We start from the raw sequence: 17898 nt of genomic DNA on the forward strand, positions 1-17898 counted from the left end.
GACCCCTTACTAGTTCTTTTACGAACCAATTCGTCCGCTTCCATTTTTAATTTGTCGCTGAAATTGCCAGAGCTTACACGGTAGCCTACGCAACACCAGCGATTGCACGAACTGAGTCAGCGCTGTAAACCGGAACCAGGAAATCTTCCCGCCGGCAGTGTTGCCAGATACTGCTAACGTTTTCCAGCCCAAAATATGTTCAAAACCCGCCAAAACGCACTTAAAACCGCCCAATCTGGCAACACGACCGAAACTAGAAAATCTTCCCGGAAGTTCCTTTCAGCACCGAGATGTCGCCCGGGATTGGTTGGCGAGTGCGTGACGTTATTGTTTTCTTTACCCTTAGGCAGCCTCTCGCGTTACTGCCTGAGGGACAGAGAGATGTTTTAAACAAACACAAAACAAACGCAAGTCGGAAGATGACCATAAAATACTCGATAGTTACGATATAATAATTTAATGTATCGCACACAGAATTTTCGGCGATATATCGAGTATATTCGATATATCGCACAGCCCTAGCATAGAGTATAAAGCTAGAATCAACATGCATGTATGTTCTGTAGCCTTTGAGCAGGTAATCCATACAGTCCATTAGAGCCCATGGCCCTGAACTTGACCCGAGTTCACAGCTGATGTCAGAGAAGGGTCAGCACTGATTGGCTGAGCGTATGCGGTATCCTGCGTTGATTGGACGAGCTATGCGCAATTAATATTCATAGGTAACTTGCGCAAAACTTGAGCAAAACGCAGACGGGTTGCAGCTTAAAGGAGAACTGAAGTCATTTTTAAACTTGACGTGTTCTTCAATTACGTTTTCGGTTTTAGTAACCTTATATCGTGACTCGTATTGGCAACTAACTAACTGCAATTAAATATTGTACTTATCGGCCTGTTCGGTTTTTAGCCGTGTTGAATTTAGTTCGTTTGATCGCTTATCCGCGCGATCTTCACGAGACTTGTGCGAGACTTCGAAACATGAAGTGTCAGCCAGGTGTCAGCACCGCCATTTTGAAAACTGTTTTCCAAACGAAGTATTGCACAAAAACGAGTTTAAATGACGATTACTGCCTACTTTTTCAAACTTTTCTGATTGCTATCAAAACAAACAAAACTTCCAGCTTGATCACATAAGCATTCGAAAGAGGGCGGCGCATCTTTTGACAACCCCTGTGTCCGAAATCGCTCCCTACTCACTATATAGTGAGGACGCCATTTTGTAGAGCTGTCCGAAACCTTAGTGAGGATTATTACACCCTATACAGTGCACTCAAAGCGTCCCACAATGCATAACGAAAAGTAGTGTACAACGATGGTCACTAACCAGAGCAGTATATCCCATCATGCATTGCGGTCACGCTGAAAGAAATCAAATTAAAAGTCTCAAATTTGATTTAATAAAAGGCACCGGCAAAGAAGAAAGTATTTTCTTCTTTCTTAAGGGGGACGGAATTGCTGGTGCCCAAATTTTTTAGGCCGAGATGAACTTGTAGTTTTTGATTTAAAAAAATTTCCAATATGTAATGCCCATGACTGTTCTTTAATTCAAAATCACCATCTCGATCTTCAAATTGACCATATGGTATATGTATTACATCAGGGGTTTTCAAAGTGTGGGAGAGTCAGCCCCCCCTCAGAGAGCAAATAAACAACAGCGCCCCCCCCTTACAATTTTTGTTGTTGCTATACTTAATGTTCCATTCGTATTTTTAAAAAATGGTTGTTGTACACATTTTTCTTTTTTTCTTTTTCACATTTTAAACATCTGTGCTTTTTAAAACATCTTGTTTTACACATTTTTAAACATCTCTTAGCATCGTTAGCTAGCACCTCTTGGCAGACAACACACTGTGGCAGTGGAGCATCTTCAGATCCAGTCCATGAAAATCCAAACTTTAAATAATCATGGTCATACTTCCTTCTTTTTCCAGTCCCCCAGGATTCCGCGGGCCTTTTTTGTGATTGTTGCGGGCTAAAATGTCTGATGTTGCGGGGGTTTCCAAAAAAATTGCGATGAAAGTTGTGGTGTTTTTTAGGTTTTTGTTGCGATTACATTGCGGGAGGAAGTGAAAGTTGCGAGAAATTGTTGCGATTTTCTCTTTTTGTGATTAAAATTGAGTGATATGTTAAATATTAAGTTATTACTGAAAAACTATTGATTAAAAAAACAAAGACACTGAGAAATGGTCCTATAAACAACTTTACCAATATAAAAGATTACCAGGACTACAAAAATGCAGAAAAATCGGCTTTACTTATCCAAATGCACCTGTTGGTTCAAAAGTTAAAGTGCAGAGAACCTCACAGCACAACATGAAGTTACCTTAAAATATAATAAACGCCTCAGCTTTCATGTAAGGAAAAAAAAAACTATTAATACTAGTACTGTGTGCAGGCAGTCTCTCCTGAAGACTAAATTAAACAATAATTATAAACTAATAAAATAAATGGCTCAGGCTTCATAGAAGAAAAAAACAATTTGAACAGAATCTCACAGTATGATGCTGAAGCTGCCTAAACAATGGAAAATAAAATACCATTTTGGCAAAAATGTTGGCATCCATTAATTTCTTGTATTAAGTAAAAAAAAATAAAGTGCGCACAGTCCTTCACTGTAAACATAACACACTTTCAGTAACAGAACTTAAGCCTACATAAACACTGACTCGCACATCATGCAATGTTGCCAGATACTGCTGACGTTTTCCAGTCCAAAATATGTTCAAAACCGGGGCGGCACGGTGGTGTAGTGGTTAGCGCTGTCGCCTCACAGCAAGAAGGTCCTGGGTTCGAGCCCCGGGGCCGGCGAGGGCCTTTCTGTGCGGAGTTTGCATGTTCTCCCCGTGTCCGCGTGGGTTTCCTCCGGGTGCTCCGGTTTCCCCCACAGTCCAAAGACATGCAGGTTAGGTTAACTGGTGACTCTAAACTGACCGTAGGTGTGAATGTGAGTGTGAATGATTGTCTGTGTCTATGTGTCAGCCCTGTGATGACCTGGCGACTTGTCCAGGGTGTACCCCGCCTTTCGCCCATAGTCAGCTGGGATAGGCTCCAGCTTGCCTGCGACCCTGTGGAGGGATAAGGCGGCTAGAGATAATGAGATGAGATGAGAATATGTTCAAAACCCGCCAAAATGCACTTGAAACCACCCAATCTGGCAACACTGTGCACATGCTGCTTCTCTTGAACGTATACACGGAAGTAAGGCGGAAGGTAGTTTGTTGACGTCACCTCAAGACGACGCCAACGATTGGTCAAATTTGCGGGAAAGTTGCGGTGATTGGATATAATTGCAACACCGCCCTGAATTCACGGGGATTGGTTGAATTTGCGCTGAAGTTACAAATTGCAACATCCTGGAGGCTCTGTTTTTTTGCTTGGCCCAGACTCTGTCTCCTCACTCACTGTAGCTTTAAGTACTAAAAATTGCTCCATTTTGTCTCTGGTAAAGGCTAGCTGAGGTTCGCTAAATGTCCGCAATAGTAACTTATTCTGATTTTATTTTTCCTCACGTTGCGCCCCCCTGAAGAACTCTGGCGCCCCCCGGGGGGGCGCGCCCCACACTTTGAAAAGCCCTGTATTACATTACACAACATCCTGTCCAGATAAATCCTAGTTAGTGCACACAACAGTTGAAAGGGAAGTGATGAGTGATGTTGAATGTTGCCTGCTTAATATGCAAGACCTCCTGCTACCATGATAACATCAGAAGAAAGCTTCAGAGAATTATATGACAGAACTTTTTTCTGGTTTGCACTTCATTTTAAAGGATTAGAGTATTCAAAGACATGAATAGCTAAAATGCAGAAATATAATACTGTCGAGCTCATTTATATTAAAAGGTGCATTGATTTTTTTGAAATCATCAAATGTGAATTGATTAAAAACAAGTCTCTTGTACCATATTAATCATTTTCACCTGGGAGTCCACCAAGAAGGGGAATTTATTTCCAAATAAATTGCAAATTTTTGGTGATACAATTAATGGTTTTGGGGTAAAAAAAAAAAAATTTGCCAAAAATCATTAGCCCCATGCCCCCCCCCCCCCCCCCCCCCCGGGCCCCGCCCCGTTTTTTTCAGACTTTTAAAGTATTTTTCATTCTCATCCCTGCTACTCTTTCCAGTTTTTCTCAAGGAAACCCTGATATCACGTACTGGGGGGAGTTTCTTAAAAACATCATAGCACAAAGATCATTGTTAAATGGTAGAGCGAGCATCACAATGAATACTCACTCTCTCTGCTAGTTAAGATGCTTTTAGCATTGAGAGGCTTCTGGGAAACTCACCTCTGGTCAATGTCCCGGAAATACACTTCTTGTGGTGTTTTTTTTTTTTTTTTTGGTTATGCTGTAACTTTGGAATATCTCATCTCATTATCTGTAGCCGCTTTATCCTGTTCTACAGGGTCGCAGGCGAGCTGGAGCCTATCCCAGCTGACTACGGGCGAAAGGCGGGGTACAATCGTTGGCGTCGTCTTGAGGTGACGTCAACAAACTACCTTCCGCCTTACTTCCGTGTATACGTTCAAGAGAAGCAGCATGTGCACAGTGTTGCCAGATTGGGTGGTTTCAAGTGCATTTTGGCGGGTTTTGAACATATTCTCATCTCATCTCATTATCTCTAGCCGCCTTATCCCTCCACAGGGTCGCAGGCAAGCTGGAGCCTATCCCAGCTGACTATGGGCGAAAGGCGGGGTGCACCCTGGACAAGTCACCAGATCATCACAGGGCTGACACATAGACACAGACAACCATTCATACTCACATTCACACCTACGCTCAATTTAGAGTCACCAGTTAACCTAACCTGCATGTCTTTGGACTGTGGGGGAAACCGGAGCACCCGGAGGAAACCCACGCGGACACGGGGAGAACATGCAAACTCCACACAGAAAGGCCGGCCCCGGGGCTCGAACCCGGACCTTCTTGCTGTGAGGCGACAGTGCTAACCACTACACCACCGTGCCACCACTTTGGAATATCTGCAGTGAAATATTTTCAATTTGGCTTATTTTCGCTCAATAAAAAGGACAATTTTCATGATAATTTTGTCCTCCATGTGTTTTTTTTTTTTTTTTTTTTTCTTTCTTTCTTGGATGTAGTGGTTCTTACTGTCTCCTCACAGCAAGAAGGTTCCAGTTCGAACCTCATGACTGGCAAGGGCCTTTCTGTGTCTGTGTGGGTTTCCCCCACAGTCTAAAGACATGCAGGTTAGGTTCGATACCCAGCCACTGGGGTTGGACAAGCCAGTGCATACTTAGCGTCAGTCCCAAGCCCGGAGAGACTGGGGAGGGTTGGGTCAGGAAGGGCGTCTGGTGTAAATCCTATGCCAAATCAAATGTGTGGAACAGATCATTGACCTGATAGTTTTTTCTTGACCAGTGACCAAAAGCTGATAGGAGTATATTTTAAAAGGGATACATGGAAAAATAAATGATCAGTAGTTTTTGTTCTTTCTTTTTTTTTTTAATTATTTTTTTTAGGTGTCCATTAAGGAGTTTCATTTTTGAAGTGGACAGCTTTGATGCGGCACGGGTGAGATTTTCATTTCATTTCTAGCTTCTTTTTATCCAACAGATCTTTATGGAGTCAACTGCGAGTCAACAGAACCTGAACCTGAACCGGGTTAAAATTCAGGGTAAAAAAACAAATTGGTAATTCCGAGTTAAAATAATCCGAGGAATAATACAAAAAAAAAATCAAGCTATAGAAAGTTCATGTTAAAATATTTCAGGTCGTCAAAAAATTGAAGTTAAAATAGTTCAGATATTAATGTCCGAGTCAAATATTTCTAGGTAAAAATAATTTGGGTAATAACTTGAACTTCAAATAATTCGGATGTTTAAAAAATTTGACGTGACAATAATTCAGGTCTTAAAAAATTCAGGTTAAAAATTTAGGTGGTAAAAATGTCACTCAAAAAAAAAATTCGGTCACATTTTTACTACCTGAATTTTTTTAAGACCTGAATTATTGTCAGGTTTTTTTTTTTAAACGTTTTGAACTATTTTAAATTCAAATTAAGTCATTAAAATTTCAGGTGTATTAGTATTTAAGGCCGAGGTCACGGTATTTCACCCTACGGACCGACCTTAAGCTGGTAAATAATATATTTTTTTTCTTTACCAAATTCTAACAGAAAACGAGAGCGCCCGAAAGGGAAAACCGAGCCGAGCCGCCATTTTGAATCCTCATTCACGGCTGTAATGCAAATGGCTTCCTCCTCGGTATACAAGTGCACTTCCATGGCAGGAAAAAAACTACATTTTGCCGCCTATGTCGTCCCCTATTTATACAAATAGGAGTCATTCAGGATTCAGCCATGTTTTTGCTCAGCGTTAGCAAGTTAGAGGTTTTAGCTTTCTCCTGAAATGTTTTCTTTTATTTCTTCTTCCTCAGGGTAGTAAAACTCGCTTTCGCTGTGAACACTGTCGTTATCGCTATCCATGCTGTAAAATTAATGCTATTCTCCTGAGAAATGCTGGCAAAAATTTATAAGATTTTTGATAATCTTATAAATAAATCTTCTAAAAAAAAAAAAAAAAAGATAAATGTTGACAAAAAATGCGACTATGCTTGCTGTGAACGAGCGAGTCGCCAGAGGTCCATAACCGGGGTCCGTAACTGGGGTCCGTACCATAGGATACGGACCCGCTCGCCAGCCAATCAGAGCGCAGAATTTGATGGAACCTGGACCTCGAAAAAAATAAAATTCAAATTTCAAGTATTTTATGTTAAAATCATGTCATTTAAAAAAATGCATGCATGTTTTTTTTTTTTAAATTTTATTTGTATTTCCTGAAATTTTCTAACGCAAATTTTCAAGAAGCTGAATTTCAAATACTTGAATTCAGTACATCCAGTATATTCAAATATCTTAATATTCACAGTTGTAAACTTTTTCTTTCAAGCATTACAGGTTTAGGTGACTCTGCTTTCACTCCACAGATCATGTGGTCATGTTTTAAGTCAGATTTGGGATGAGATAATGTTCTTTTTCAATCCGAGTGACACCTCAGGTCATCAGGTCCTGTGTTCCAGCCCTGAGTCCATTTCCTTTCACAATTCTTTTTACTGATTTTGTACACTCATACTCATACAAACAGACAGACAATAGCAGTGTAGGAAGGAATAGTAGGTCCTATGAACACAAGGGTGCGCACCAGTCAAGGTGCTAGTTTGCTACCAAGCTGCCTAAACCCAAACCCCTTGCCCACCCCACCCAATATGTCACGACGCCCAAGAGTGGCCTACATCGAGAAATAAAATGAACCCAAGACAGCATAATTAGATAAAATAATTAACTAAGATAAAATACAGTAAATAAGCACATAAGTGTAAAAAAAAAAAAAGGGGGGAATAAGGGTAAGTAAATAATGGCGGGGGGGGGGGGATTAACCATCCTCTGGGTGGATAATAGTCCTATTTAGGTATTCGATAAAGGGCCTCCAGGTTTTGTCGAATGATTTATTTGATTTTGCAAGAGAGAATCAAATTTTTTTTCAAGTTTAATATGGTTCAGAACCTCCTTGAGCCAGCTGTTATGTGGGGGGTGGCGGAGTACATGTTTCCACCAGAATAAAATCCGGCGTCTTGCCAATAAGGTTGTAAAAGCCAAGACTTGCCGCTTGGATAAAGAGAGGTTAAGTGCTCCAGGTTGCGGAATCCCACATAGAGCTGTGAGTGGATCAGGGTTAAGAATTAGATTGAATATTATTCCCAGTGTATTAAAAATTTGTCTCCAAAAGTCTGATAGTTGTGGGCAGGACCAGAACATGTGTGTGTGTGGTTAGCGGGTGAGATATACATCTTTTTTTTTTTTTTTTGCATCTGTTGCAGGTGTCATCAGTATTTGGGTAAATTTTTGCCAGTCTGGCATTAGTGTAGTGTGCTCTAAAGAGAACCTTGCGTTGCAGTAAGCCGTGTCTGGTACAGGTCGAGGCCGTGTGGACAAGAGCAAGACACCGGCCCCGTTGGTCCTTGTGGATTGGTACACCAATTTCCCGTTCCCAAGTCTGTCTCAGGCTGGCTTTTAGGTCGGGGTTAAGAGAACCAATGGAGCTGTACAACACAGAGATGGAGCGTTTCTGAGAAGGATCTAAAGCAAGCAAAGAGTCAGTTGGAGATCCGGGTGGGTGATTTTAGGAAAGTGGGGGAATTTAGTCTTAATAAAACGTCTAATCTGGAGAAAGTGAAAGAAATGTGAGTTGGGCAGGTCCAGCCTGGGCTGAGAGCTCTGAGAAATCAGTGAAGGTTCCATCTTTATAAAGGCCTTGGACACTAACTAGGCCCTTGTTGCACCAGATACGAAAGGTGGGGTCAGAGTAGGGGGGGTAAACAAGTGGTTCCTGAAAACTGGGGCCAAAGTTGAGGGCTTGTTAAAGCCAAAATGTTTGCGGAATTGCAGCCAGATTTTAAGTGAGTTTAGTACCTCTGGGTTGTGGGAAATAGAGTGCACCTTCAGGGGGGAGTTGTGCTGTGAGGAGGGATTGGAGAGAGAACTTGGAGAGATTGTAATTGAGCCCACAGTGGGGGAGTTAAATCCCCACCGTCCATCCAGTGGTGTAATTTGTCGACGTTGCATGCCCAATAGTATTGGATGAAGTTGGGTAGTGCCAGACCTGCAGAGCTTTTTAGAGAGTTGTAGGATAGGTTTCTTAATACGATTAGGTTTGTTGGCCCATAGAAATGAGGATATCATCTGATCTAGTTGTTGAAAGGAATTTGTGATAAAAATTGGAATATGTTGGAATAGATCAAGAAACCTAGGGAGAAAGACCATCTTTACCAGGTTGGCTTTGCCGGACGTAGATGGGGTAGGGAAGACCAACGGGCTATGTCAAGTTTGCAGTTGTCTACGAGATGGCGCAAATTCTTACTAAAAAGATCATCAAATGAAGTGTTTATAAACACCCCCAAGTACTTGAAGCCCTCAGGGACAACTTTAAAGTGAAAGGAGGACTGGGATATTTGCTTGGCTGGGACATTGACAGGAAGGAGCTCACTGTTGCTTGTGGTGCCCATCCTGGTGATGCTGTCAAATCTCTCCTCCCCTTGAAGCCAGATGACCAAGGGTTCGATGGCTAGTGCAAAAAGAAGGGGAGAGAGAGGGCACCCCGTCTGGTGCCACAGCGCAGAGGAAAGGGGGAAGATCGAAGGCCATTTGTGAGAATGCAGGCAACAGGAGAGTTATAAAGCAGTCTAATCCAAGCAATGAAGTCTGAGTTAAAGCCAAATTTGTCCAATATGTAATACAAATATTCCCATTCGACCCCGGGTCCATTTCCACAATCTCGAGCTGTCAGAATAAATTCTGACTGGACGCATGGTGTAGCTTTGTGAGGTTTTTGAGGGCTGCCTTGACATTTAAGATGACGACCCACAAACCTCCAGCAACATCCCACCCCCACCCACAAACTAGACTAATCTGTGAGGTGCTCCTTCTGTTTGGAGGCTTTGTTCTTAAGAAGACTTGCTTCTCCCTCAAATTTCCTTCTGACCTTCATTTCCTTTGCATTTTTACTGTTTCCAAAACCATTGTGTGGAGGTTTACGGTTTAGCCAGATCAGTGATGAGTTATGAAGTCTTGGTATGGAGATGCATGGGTCGTGTGAGAACTTCAGCCCAACCAAACCTAAATAACCTGGAAGAAAAGGCAGCTCATCTCGTCGTCATCATCTACTTTGGCATTATCATCTTAGTCTTTACCTTCACAACATCCTTGTTGTCTTCATCTTTGACTTTTTCTTCATCATCTACATTGCTCTTGTTTACCATCTTTTGTTGTCTTCATTTTCCTCATCTTCTACTTCGTTGTCTTCATCCGCATTGCTTCTTCTTCACTCTCTTTTTCGTCATCATCTGTGCCGTCTTCATTTGTTTTTGTTTTCTTCGCCATTGTCGTCATCGTCTTAATCATTTTATTTGTTGTTATCTTCTCATTTTCATCTTTATTTTTGACTGAAATATGCTGACCTAGCAGCAGAGGCAGAACAGCGAGGCTGGTGGACCAAGGTCCTCCCGGTAGAGGTCGGCTGTAGAGGGTTTATAGCCACCTCAATATCTAAGCTCCTGAAAAGGATGAGAGTTCGAGGCCAGGCCCTCCGACAAGCAGTCAGATAACTGTCTGAGGCTGCAGAACGAAGTAGCAGCTGGATCTGTCTGAAAAGAAAGGATCCTTTCTGGGCTGTAGAATGACCAGCAAGGGGGTGAAAGCAGAGGGGAGCGTACCTGGGATGCTGGGTGTCTCTGTTGAGCCCTCTGGAGGTGTCATGGGCCCATCAATGAAAGAGGGTGCTCACCTGACGACCCCGGCGAAGTGATTGGCCCCTTCTCCACTCAAGATCTCAGAGTGCCAACTTATCTGAGGGATTGAAACTTAAAGCCCTGTGAGCTCACCTTGTCATTGTCTTCACCATGTTCATATTTGTTTTTGTCTTGTTCAGTCTTTTCTTGATTGTGATATCATGAACATAAACATAACATGTGCTGACAGAAGCCTGTAGGTCACATGATGTCAGTTTTTCTTTGTCTCTGAGCATCGGGCTGAATTTGCGGTGATGCTCGCTCCTGAGAAGATTGGCAACTGTCTCGAAGGCTGTCCGTTTGTAAACGGTCTTTCTCACTGTATGCCGAATTTCAGGTTGTTTGGAGACAGCCTTATAACCTGTCCCAGGTTGATCAGTAGCAACAGTTGCTTCCCTGAAGTCATGGCTGATGTCCTTTTCTCCTTGACATGATGTAGGTACAGTTGATAGTAACAGAGGTGGGATTGAGGTCTGCGTAAAAGGGACAGTTGGCGTTGCGGAACAGGGGTGACGTTTTTGACTGTCATTTTTCGAAGACCAGCTCAAATTTGAACTACAACAGCATGTGAAGTCCGCAAACCTTTCTGTCTCTGATTGCTTACTACTACTTAACTTTTTTTCTCCAACGTATTAATGATCACACAGCAACTTTGCAGGCATTTGAAGAGAAAAACAAAAAGCCACTTCTGGTACATTCTCAGCTAATAAATTACTCACCATTTCCCTGTAAAATATTTGCAAAATAAGTATGGAATTTCCCTCCAGATGTGTGTGCTTGGCTTTCTCAGTGACCCTCTGTAGTACGCTGCCTGGCTCTGTAACATAACTACATAGGCTACGGCATGGTCCAGCTCAGCCAATCAGAGTATGAGAATCGATCAACAAATACGGTGTCGCTTCCGGTCGTGCTAGACCCGAATCGAAGACTATTTCTTGGTGGAATAATTGGATTTGCAGCAAATTATGGACAGCGGAGACGATATAAATTGCTTGAACATTGAAAGGCAAGGGTTTTTTTGTTTTTGTTTTCCCTGGGATTGAGTAGCCGGCTCGGAGCGTCTGTGTCGGCGGAGAAAACCACCGATTGCCAGCGCTTGTGGACATCTCTGATTAGAGATGTCTCTCTCACACACCTCAGATGTGGTTGCATGAAAAGTTCTGTGGCTTCCTCAAATGGGAAGTCCTCAAAGCCTACCTTGGCATAGCTTAGATGAACAAGGCGGTCAAATGTACAGATGCTCAGTTGGTCTGGGAGGACTTGAGTATTGGGGAAAGTGGAGTTACCCCTTAATCACCATTGCTCCCAGATCCGCTCTGACCTGGAGTGGTAGCACCTGCCTGGGTTACAGCTATGGGTTAAATAGTACATCACCAATAAGGCCGCTGGCAGCAGGGCGCTTTTCGGTGCAATGTGTCAGATGAACCCAACAGGGTCAATGGCGCACCACCAGATGGCATGCAAAAGAGCCACTCAAATGGCCAATGGATGGCATCACCCAGCAAGTCAGTTGTTACTGCGGGGCAACTTCCATACCCATCAGGTCTGGAGGTCCAGAGACACAACACGATGGGGTCACGACATCATTTGTCTTACCTTACTGTACAAGGCTCTTCTTCATTAGGAAAGGAGAATATGTCTGGTTTCTGCGCATCCTAATGAAGCAGTCATCATCACTAACGATGGATAGCTGATGACGTCTGAACCTGGCTGTAGTATGAAACAAGGACTACCAGGCTTTCGTCTAAACGGGGGAACAGGGGCGCTGCGCCCTCTTACTCTCGGCGTGCGCCCCCTTACCGACTCCGTGAAAACATCCCAGCAACACCACGTGACAATGTGTCTGATCATCAAATACGTTATAATTGCTCCAAAAATATTCCAATCATAGCAGATACACCGCCAAATGGTGCAAAAACTATCCGAATTGGCGTTTTCCAGACTGAAGCGCCATGTTGTTTAGTTGTTTACTTGTCGCGGCTGCTCTCGCGAGATTTGACATGGGTTACATACAAGGTCAGCTGACTTGTAGAGCGAGATTTCTCGAGACTGAATGACCTTTCACCCACCGGCGCGGGAGCTTTTGACAGAAGTAGTTCGCGAGTTGTTTTTGTTGACACTTGGGCATTTAAAGATGTCATCCCGCGGCACGAAGCGGAAGAAAGCCAAAGACTGTCCGGGGCAGAAGATGATTACTTCTTTCTTTTTCAATGTTGACAGACAATTTGTTACAATTTCCCTCTCAGATAGCCTCAGAATGTCCCATTGGAGCATTTTTCAAAGGCTTTGCACGGCGGGGGGGGACAACCGGCACCATCCCCCCCCCCCCCGCTTCGCTCCCTCGCCATGGTGAGCGCCCTCATACTCAATTTTTCTAGAAAAAACCCTGACTACGGTTGGTTGCCGTGCTGCATGCTGGCCAATGGGAGCGCACTGTCAGTTCTGAGCAGCAAATCGTGTCCCACTTCAGAAATTAGGGAGAGCAAACCTTGTACTGAAGAAACACACACGTGGGATGCAGATTTGTTGTGTTGCTTGTGGTCCCCACTCATCCACTGGCGTTTATTTTGATCTGTCAATGCAACTAACGTTGCTCATATTTGTTTCATCAGAATTTTTTCTCTAATGGGAATTTTGAAGCCCGTCGTTGCAGAAAATTACCCGTCGACTAATAGTAATGGCTGTCGAAAAGGCAGGTCGACGGGTCTGTAGATAACACGGAGCCGGTGTCCTCGGGGTATTTCAGGCCCAAGTATACTTCCATAGACGCGGCTTTGCACAACACAAGGGTACTTTGTTTGTTTGCAGATGTGCACAGATGCACAATCCGGCTGCTGCACATACTGTCCACGGGGACTGTGTGCATGATGAAATCCGCATCTTGCGCACCACCGTGCACGGACAGCATCCGCTGAAGTATACTCCGGCTTCACCATAGACACCGATGCCCTATTGCATCACACGTAGTCGCACCTCTGGTTGCAGAATGTCGGCACGCTGTAAAAACACACTGGTGCTGCTTTATGCCAGATTTATTTAGTTCGGCATAAACAAGCAACGCCAGAATATCGAGGGACCTTCTTTACGGCAATATTGAGGAATATCTGCATAAAAAGCCTTGTCGAGGTAGTCGCGCTTCTTGATGATGATTTTGATTTTGCATTTCATTATTAACACCGGGCGGCACGGTGGGTGGTGTAGTGGTTAGCGCTGTCGCCTCACAGCAAGAAGGTCCGGGTTCGAGCCCCGTGGCCGGCAAGGGCCTTTCTGTGCGGAGTTTGCATGTTCTCCCCGTGTCCGCGTGGGTTTCCTCCGGGTGCTCCGGTTTCCCCCACAGTCCAAAGACATGCAGGTTAGGTTAACTGGTGACTCTAAATTGACCGTAGGTGTGAATGCGAGTGTGAATGGTTGTGTGTCTATGTGTCAGCCCTGTGATGACCTGGCGACTTGTCCAGGGTGTACCCCGCCTTTCGCCCGTAGTCAGCTGGGATAGGCTCCAGCTTGCCTGCGACCCTGTAGAAGGGCAATTCCATGTAAATGTCAACCTCACCATGCAAAAATAAAGCAGCATGTAATACATCAAAACCACTCCCAGAGATCTCACCTAGGCCTGTATTTTACAGATGTGAATAAGTTGAACCAATTTGTAACCAACCTAATGTGTCACTGTCAGTCTTTCTTTCTTTCTTATAATGTAAACCCCAAGCTAAAACCAACTTTGATCATGTACAATTCTATATTATTGCCACAAGCCACAGAAATGTATGCTAAAATCCACAAAACAGCAAAACAATAGCCATCCTAAATATTATTTAAGAACTTTGATAGTTTTAGCTGATATTTAGAGAGTTTTTCAAAGGGTTATGGTGGTTAAATTGCTGATTTTCTAAACATGTGCCATGTCTATTTCAGACGCGTCACATCCATAACGGAATTTCGTCACATCCATAACGCTGACTTTTCCTTCCGAAACTCTGCATGAAATACAAAATATTTTAAACAAAGATTTTTTTAATATTCACCTTGGACCCCTCTATCAAACGGATATCTCCATTTCGACATTAGGTTTACGATTTCACAGAGTTTGATAAAAATGTACAGTCACCCAAGAAAAGTGATACTTTTTCTGTCACATCCATAACGCATCTTTTATTGGCATTTTCTGGCATGCCCTAGATGTACTATGGGAATTGTTCTTGTTCTATCACTTCTCCAGTATGGTACAGCCTTAAAATATGCAACACCTGTTTAAATACTGGGAGACGATAAAACATGCACTGGGTCATTTGTTGCCATTTTGAGTTCAAGTGTCACGTCCATAACGCTGGAATTGCTCAGAACAGGATAAAGCGGCTACAGATACTGAGATGAGATGAGATTATTAACGCCTGGCTGACAAGTGTTCTATTAATAAATGTGAAAGTAGGCGTCGTTAGTTTTCTCAGCTGGTGTCTGAATGAATATTGGTTTATTTTTGGGGGGGGGAAATGATGACATATTGTGGTGGGTTGTGCGTTTTTGTTTATAGAAGCTGTTGAGGACCACACAGTTGTCCCTGATTAGATAAACACCCCCCACCCCACCGACACCAGGTTTTGAAAGGAGTTTGTTTCTAATCTGGTCAGGCCTGCTCACGAGCTACCTGATGAATACTGCTGATGATGATGTGTTTGTGTGTGGTTTTTTTTTTCTTCTTCTGTGTGCGTGCTAAACCAGTTTTTGTTCCGCGAGTCTTTTGCAATAATTCAAGCCAACTCGCTTAAAGGGAAACGATGTGGGTTGTGAAAATCGTCTGCTTCTGGTGAGGTTTCCTTTCACTTTGTGCCAACTCGCTTTAGCGGAACAGTGACCTGTTAATTTTGTGAATTGAATCACAGTCGGTTGGTTGAAATGATCTAGATGTTAATTATTAAGTTAAGTAGCGCTTGTACTGGACTGTCACATCAGTTTTCTTCCAAATAGAGGAAAAAAAACCCCACAGTACAGGTATTTAAGAGGCGTTTGACTGTAATACAAGCTAGAACATGACTGAAAAGAAATATGGATCAGTAAACGAATACAAGCATAAGGCTGTTTATTTAATCATATGATGTTCCTGGTGCTGGAAGACCTCGCCCTAGATAATAACAAGGCTCGACATGCTCTCTGTTTTTCTGTTCAATACCAGACGTGTAATGTTTTTTTTTTACTGATCCTTTTGCTTCTGGTGTCCTCTCCGTCCTTAGTGCTGAAGACAGTCCAAGATGACAGAAGAGGTGATCGTTATCGCCAAGTTCGATTACATGGCCCAGCAGGACCAGGAGCTGGACATTAAGAAGAACGAGCGGCTCTGGCTGCTGGACGACTCGAAGTCCTGGTGGCGCGTCCGCAACGCGACCAACAAAACCGGCTTCGTCCCGTCCAACTACGTGGAGCGGAAGAACAGCGCCAGGAAAGCCTCGATCGTCAAGAACCTCAAAGACACTCTAGGTAAAGCCGTGCCCTGTAATGACACACTGAGGGTTCACAGAGCCGGGAGACGAGCCCGGACACGACGGCTCGCTCGGCCTGTTCCAGAGCTCTGCGCCGTCGCATGTAGGTCATGCAGCGCTCTTGCTTGTTCATGACCACATGTGTACGGGGGGGAGGGGGGGGAGTGGTAAGTGCACACACACAGGAAGAGGTCTTCTGATGTAGCTGCAGAGAAAAGGCACACTTAAAGATAAAGCTGTGCAGAGCTGCAGGTGTACAGTCGTGTGGAACTGGAGCCTCGGGTTCATTCTCCCGGTAAGAAACACATCTGCTGCGTTTAAATATAGTAAACGAGTGACATATGGTGGGCATAATGACTTTATTTGGCTGTAAACATCCGCTGAGAGATTCGGTGGCTGAAAGCGAGCACTTAATGAGAAACGGGACATTCGGTGAAATTAAACGTCTCTACAGGCTCGGAGCAAAGGGTTAGAGACGAACAGTTACTCACCGTTATTTTACATGATTTATATTTACGCATCAAACCAGCGTACCTCATTAAGGGGGTCCTTTAGAGTTTGTTTGTTTGTTTGTTTGTTTGTTTGTTTTTGTTTCCTGTATCGACGGGGTTCACAGTGTTTTCAGAGAATATGAAACACAACAGTTAATTTAGAATACACATGTATTCGAATTATTATTTATTTTTATTTTATTTTTTTTAAATATCCATCACACCATCAGACCTCATTAAGGATGCTCTTTTGGCTGTCTGGCTGTCCGTCTGCTTCTATTTTGTTGCCTTTATTTTCTTCTGAAATTTCTTTGTTGGCTTGTTTGTTTTTCTTCTGAAATGTTTTTTGTTTGTATTTTTTTTCTTCTGATGTTTATTATACGCCCACTCCGGGGGGGGGGTACTGGTTTATTTACCTTTGTCCGTCCATCCGAAACACCATTTTCTCATCAACCACAAATCATAGCCACTTGATATTTGGTACCGAGCTTCAGCTTGGGGTTCTGTACCGTGTATACCGTTTTCAGGTCTGTTGCACATCGACTTCCTGTTTACCGACTGAATGTGTTTACGAAACATATAGGGTGGATTTTGACGCTATTTCAAGAATCAAAATGCTATTTCAGAATGAGAGTTTAGCAGGATGCTGTTTGAAACCCCTGGGGAGAGACACGGCTCTTTACTCACTTGTTTCAGGGTTCATTATTTGTTGAAGTCAACATTCATAAGTGTCCTATTCCTTCCATCGCTTGCGTTCTGATATAAGCGAGAACGGCGGGGGGGGATGCGTAAGTGAGCAGGAGCTCACAGTTCATCTTGTTTTACTTGTTTTTGTTTCTTTTGTTTGTTTGTTTTTTTTTCTCCTGAAGTTGTTTATTTTCTTCTGATTTTTTACTTTTTTTTCTCTCCTGATGTTTTTACTTGTTTTTTCCTTTTGTTTTTCTTTTTCTCCTGAAGTTCTGTTTGTTTTTCTTCTGATGCTTTTGCTTGTTTTTTTTCTTCTGATGTTTTTACTTTTTTCCATTTGTTTGTTTTTTCCTCCTGAAGTTTTGTTTTTGTTTCTGATGTTTTTGCTTGTTTTTTGTTTTTCTTCTGATGTTTTTGCTTGTTTTTTCTTCTGCTTGTTTTTTTCCTCCTGAAGTTTTTACATGTTTTTTCCTTTTGTTTGTTTTTTCCCCTGACGTTCTGTTTGTTTTTCTTCTGATGTTTTTGCTTGTTTTTTTTGTTTTTCTTTTGATGTTTTTACTTGTTGGTTTTACTTTATTTTTCTTTGGCTTTTTTTTTTCTCCTGAAGTTCTGGTTTTTTCTTCTGATGTTTTTACTTTTTTCCATTTGTTTGTTTTTCCTCCTGAAGTTTTGTTTTTCTTCTGATGTTTTTGCTTGTTTTTTGTTTTTCTTCTGATGTTTTTGCTTGTTTTTTCTTCTGCTTGTTTTCTTCCTCCTGAAGTTTTTACATGTTTTTTCCTTTTGTTTGTTTTTTCCCCTGACGTTCTGTTTGTTTTTCTTCTGATGTTTTTGCTTGTTTTTTTTGTTTTTCTTTTGATGTTTTTACTTGTTGGTTTTACTTTATTTTTCTTTGGCTTTTTTTTTTCTCCTGAAGTTCTGGTTTTTTCTTCTGATGTTTTTACTTTTTTC

At 42.6% G+C, this 17898-nt stretch overlaps 1 protein-coding gene across 6 annotated transcripts in view; it reads left to right on the forward strand.

Moving 5' to 3' along the window:
- The window catches only part of nck1b (NCK adaptor protein 1b), a 215461-nt gene that overhangs the window by 148998 nt on the left and 48565 nt on the right, over nt 1-17898 (forward strand). For 3 of the 6 annotated variants that reach the window (XM_060922528.1, XM_060922532.1, XM_060922530.1), the window contains exon 2: nt 15527-15770. In XM_060922528.1, coding sequence (XP_060778511.1) covers nt 15545-15770 — 226 coding nt within the window. In that variant the 5' untranslated portion in view covers nt 15527-15544. Of the gene's footprint in view, nt 1-5479; nt 5532-15081; nt 15103-15201; nt 15288-15526; nt 15771-17898 lie in introns of those variants that run through there. The other 3 variants (XM_060922527.1, XM_060922531.1, XM_060922529.1) reach the window with 3 other exon arrangements.

This window comes from Neoarius graeffei, chromosome 5 (genome assembly GCF_027579695.1).
Source record: "Neoarius graeffei isolate fNeoGra1 chromosome 5, fNeoGra1.pri, whole genome shotgun sequence".
NCBI lineage: Eukaryota > Metazoa > Chordata > Actinopteri > Siluriformes > Ariidae > Neoarius > Neoarius graeffei.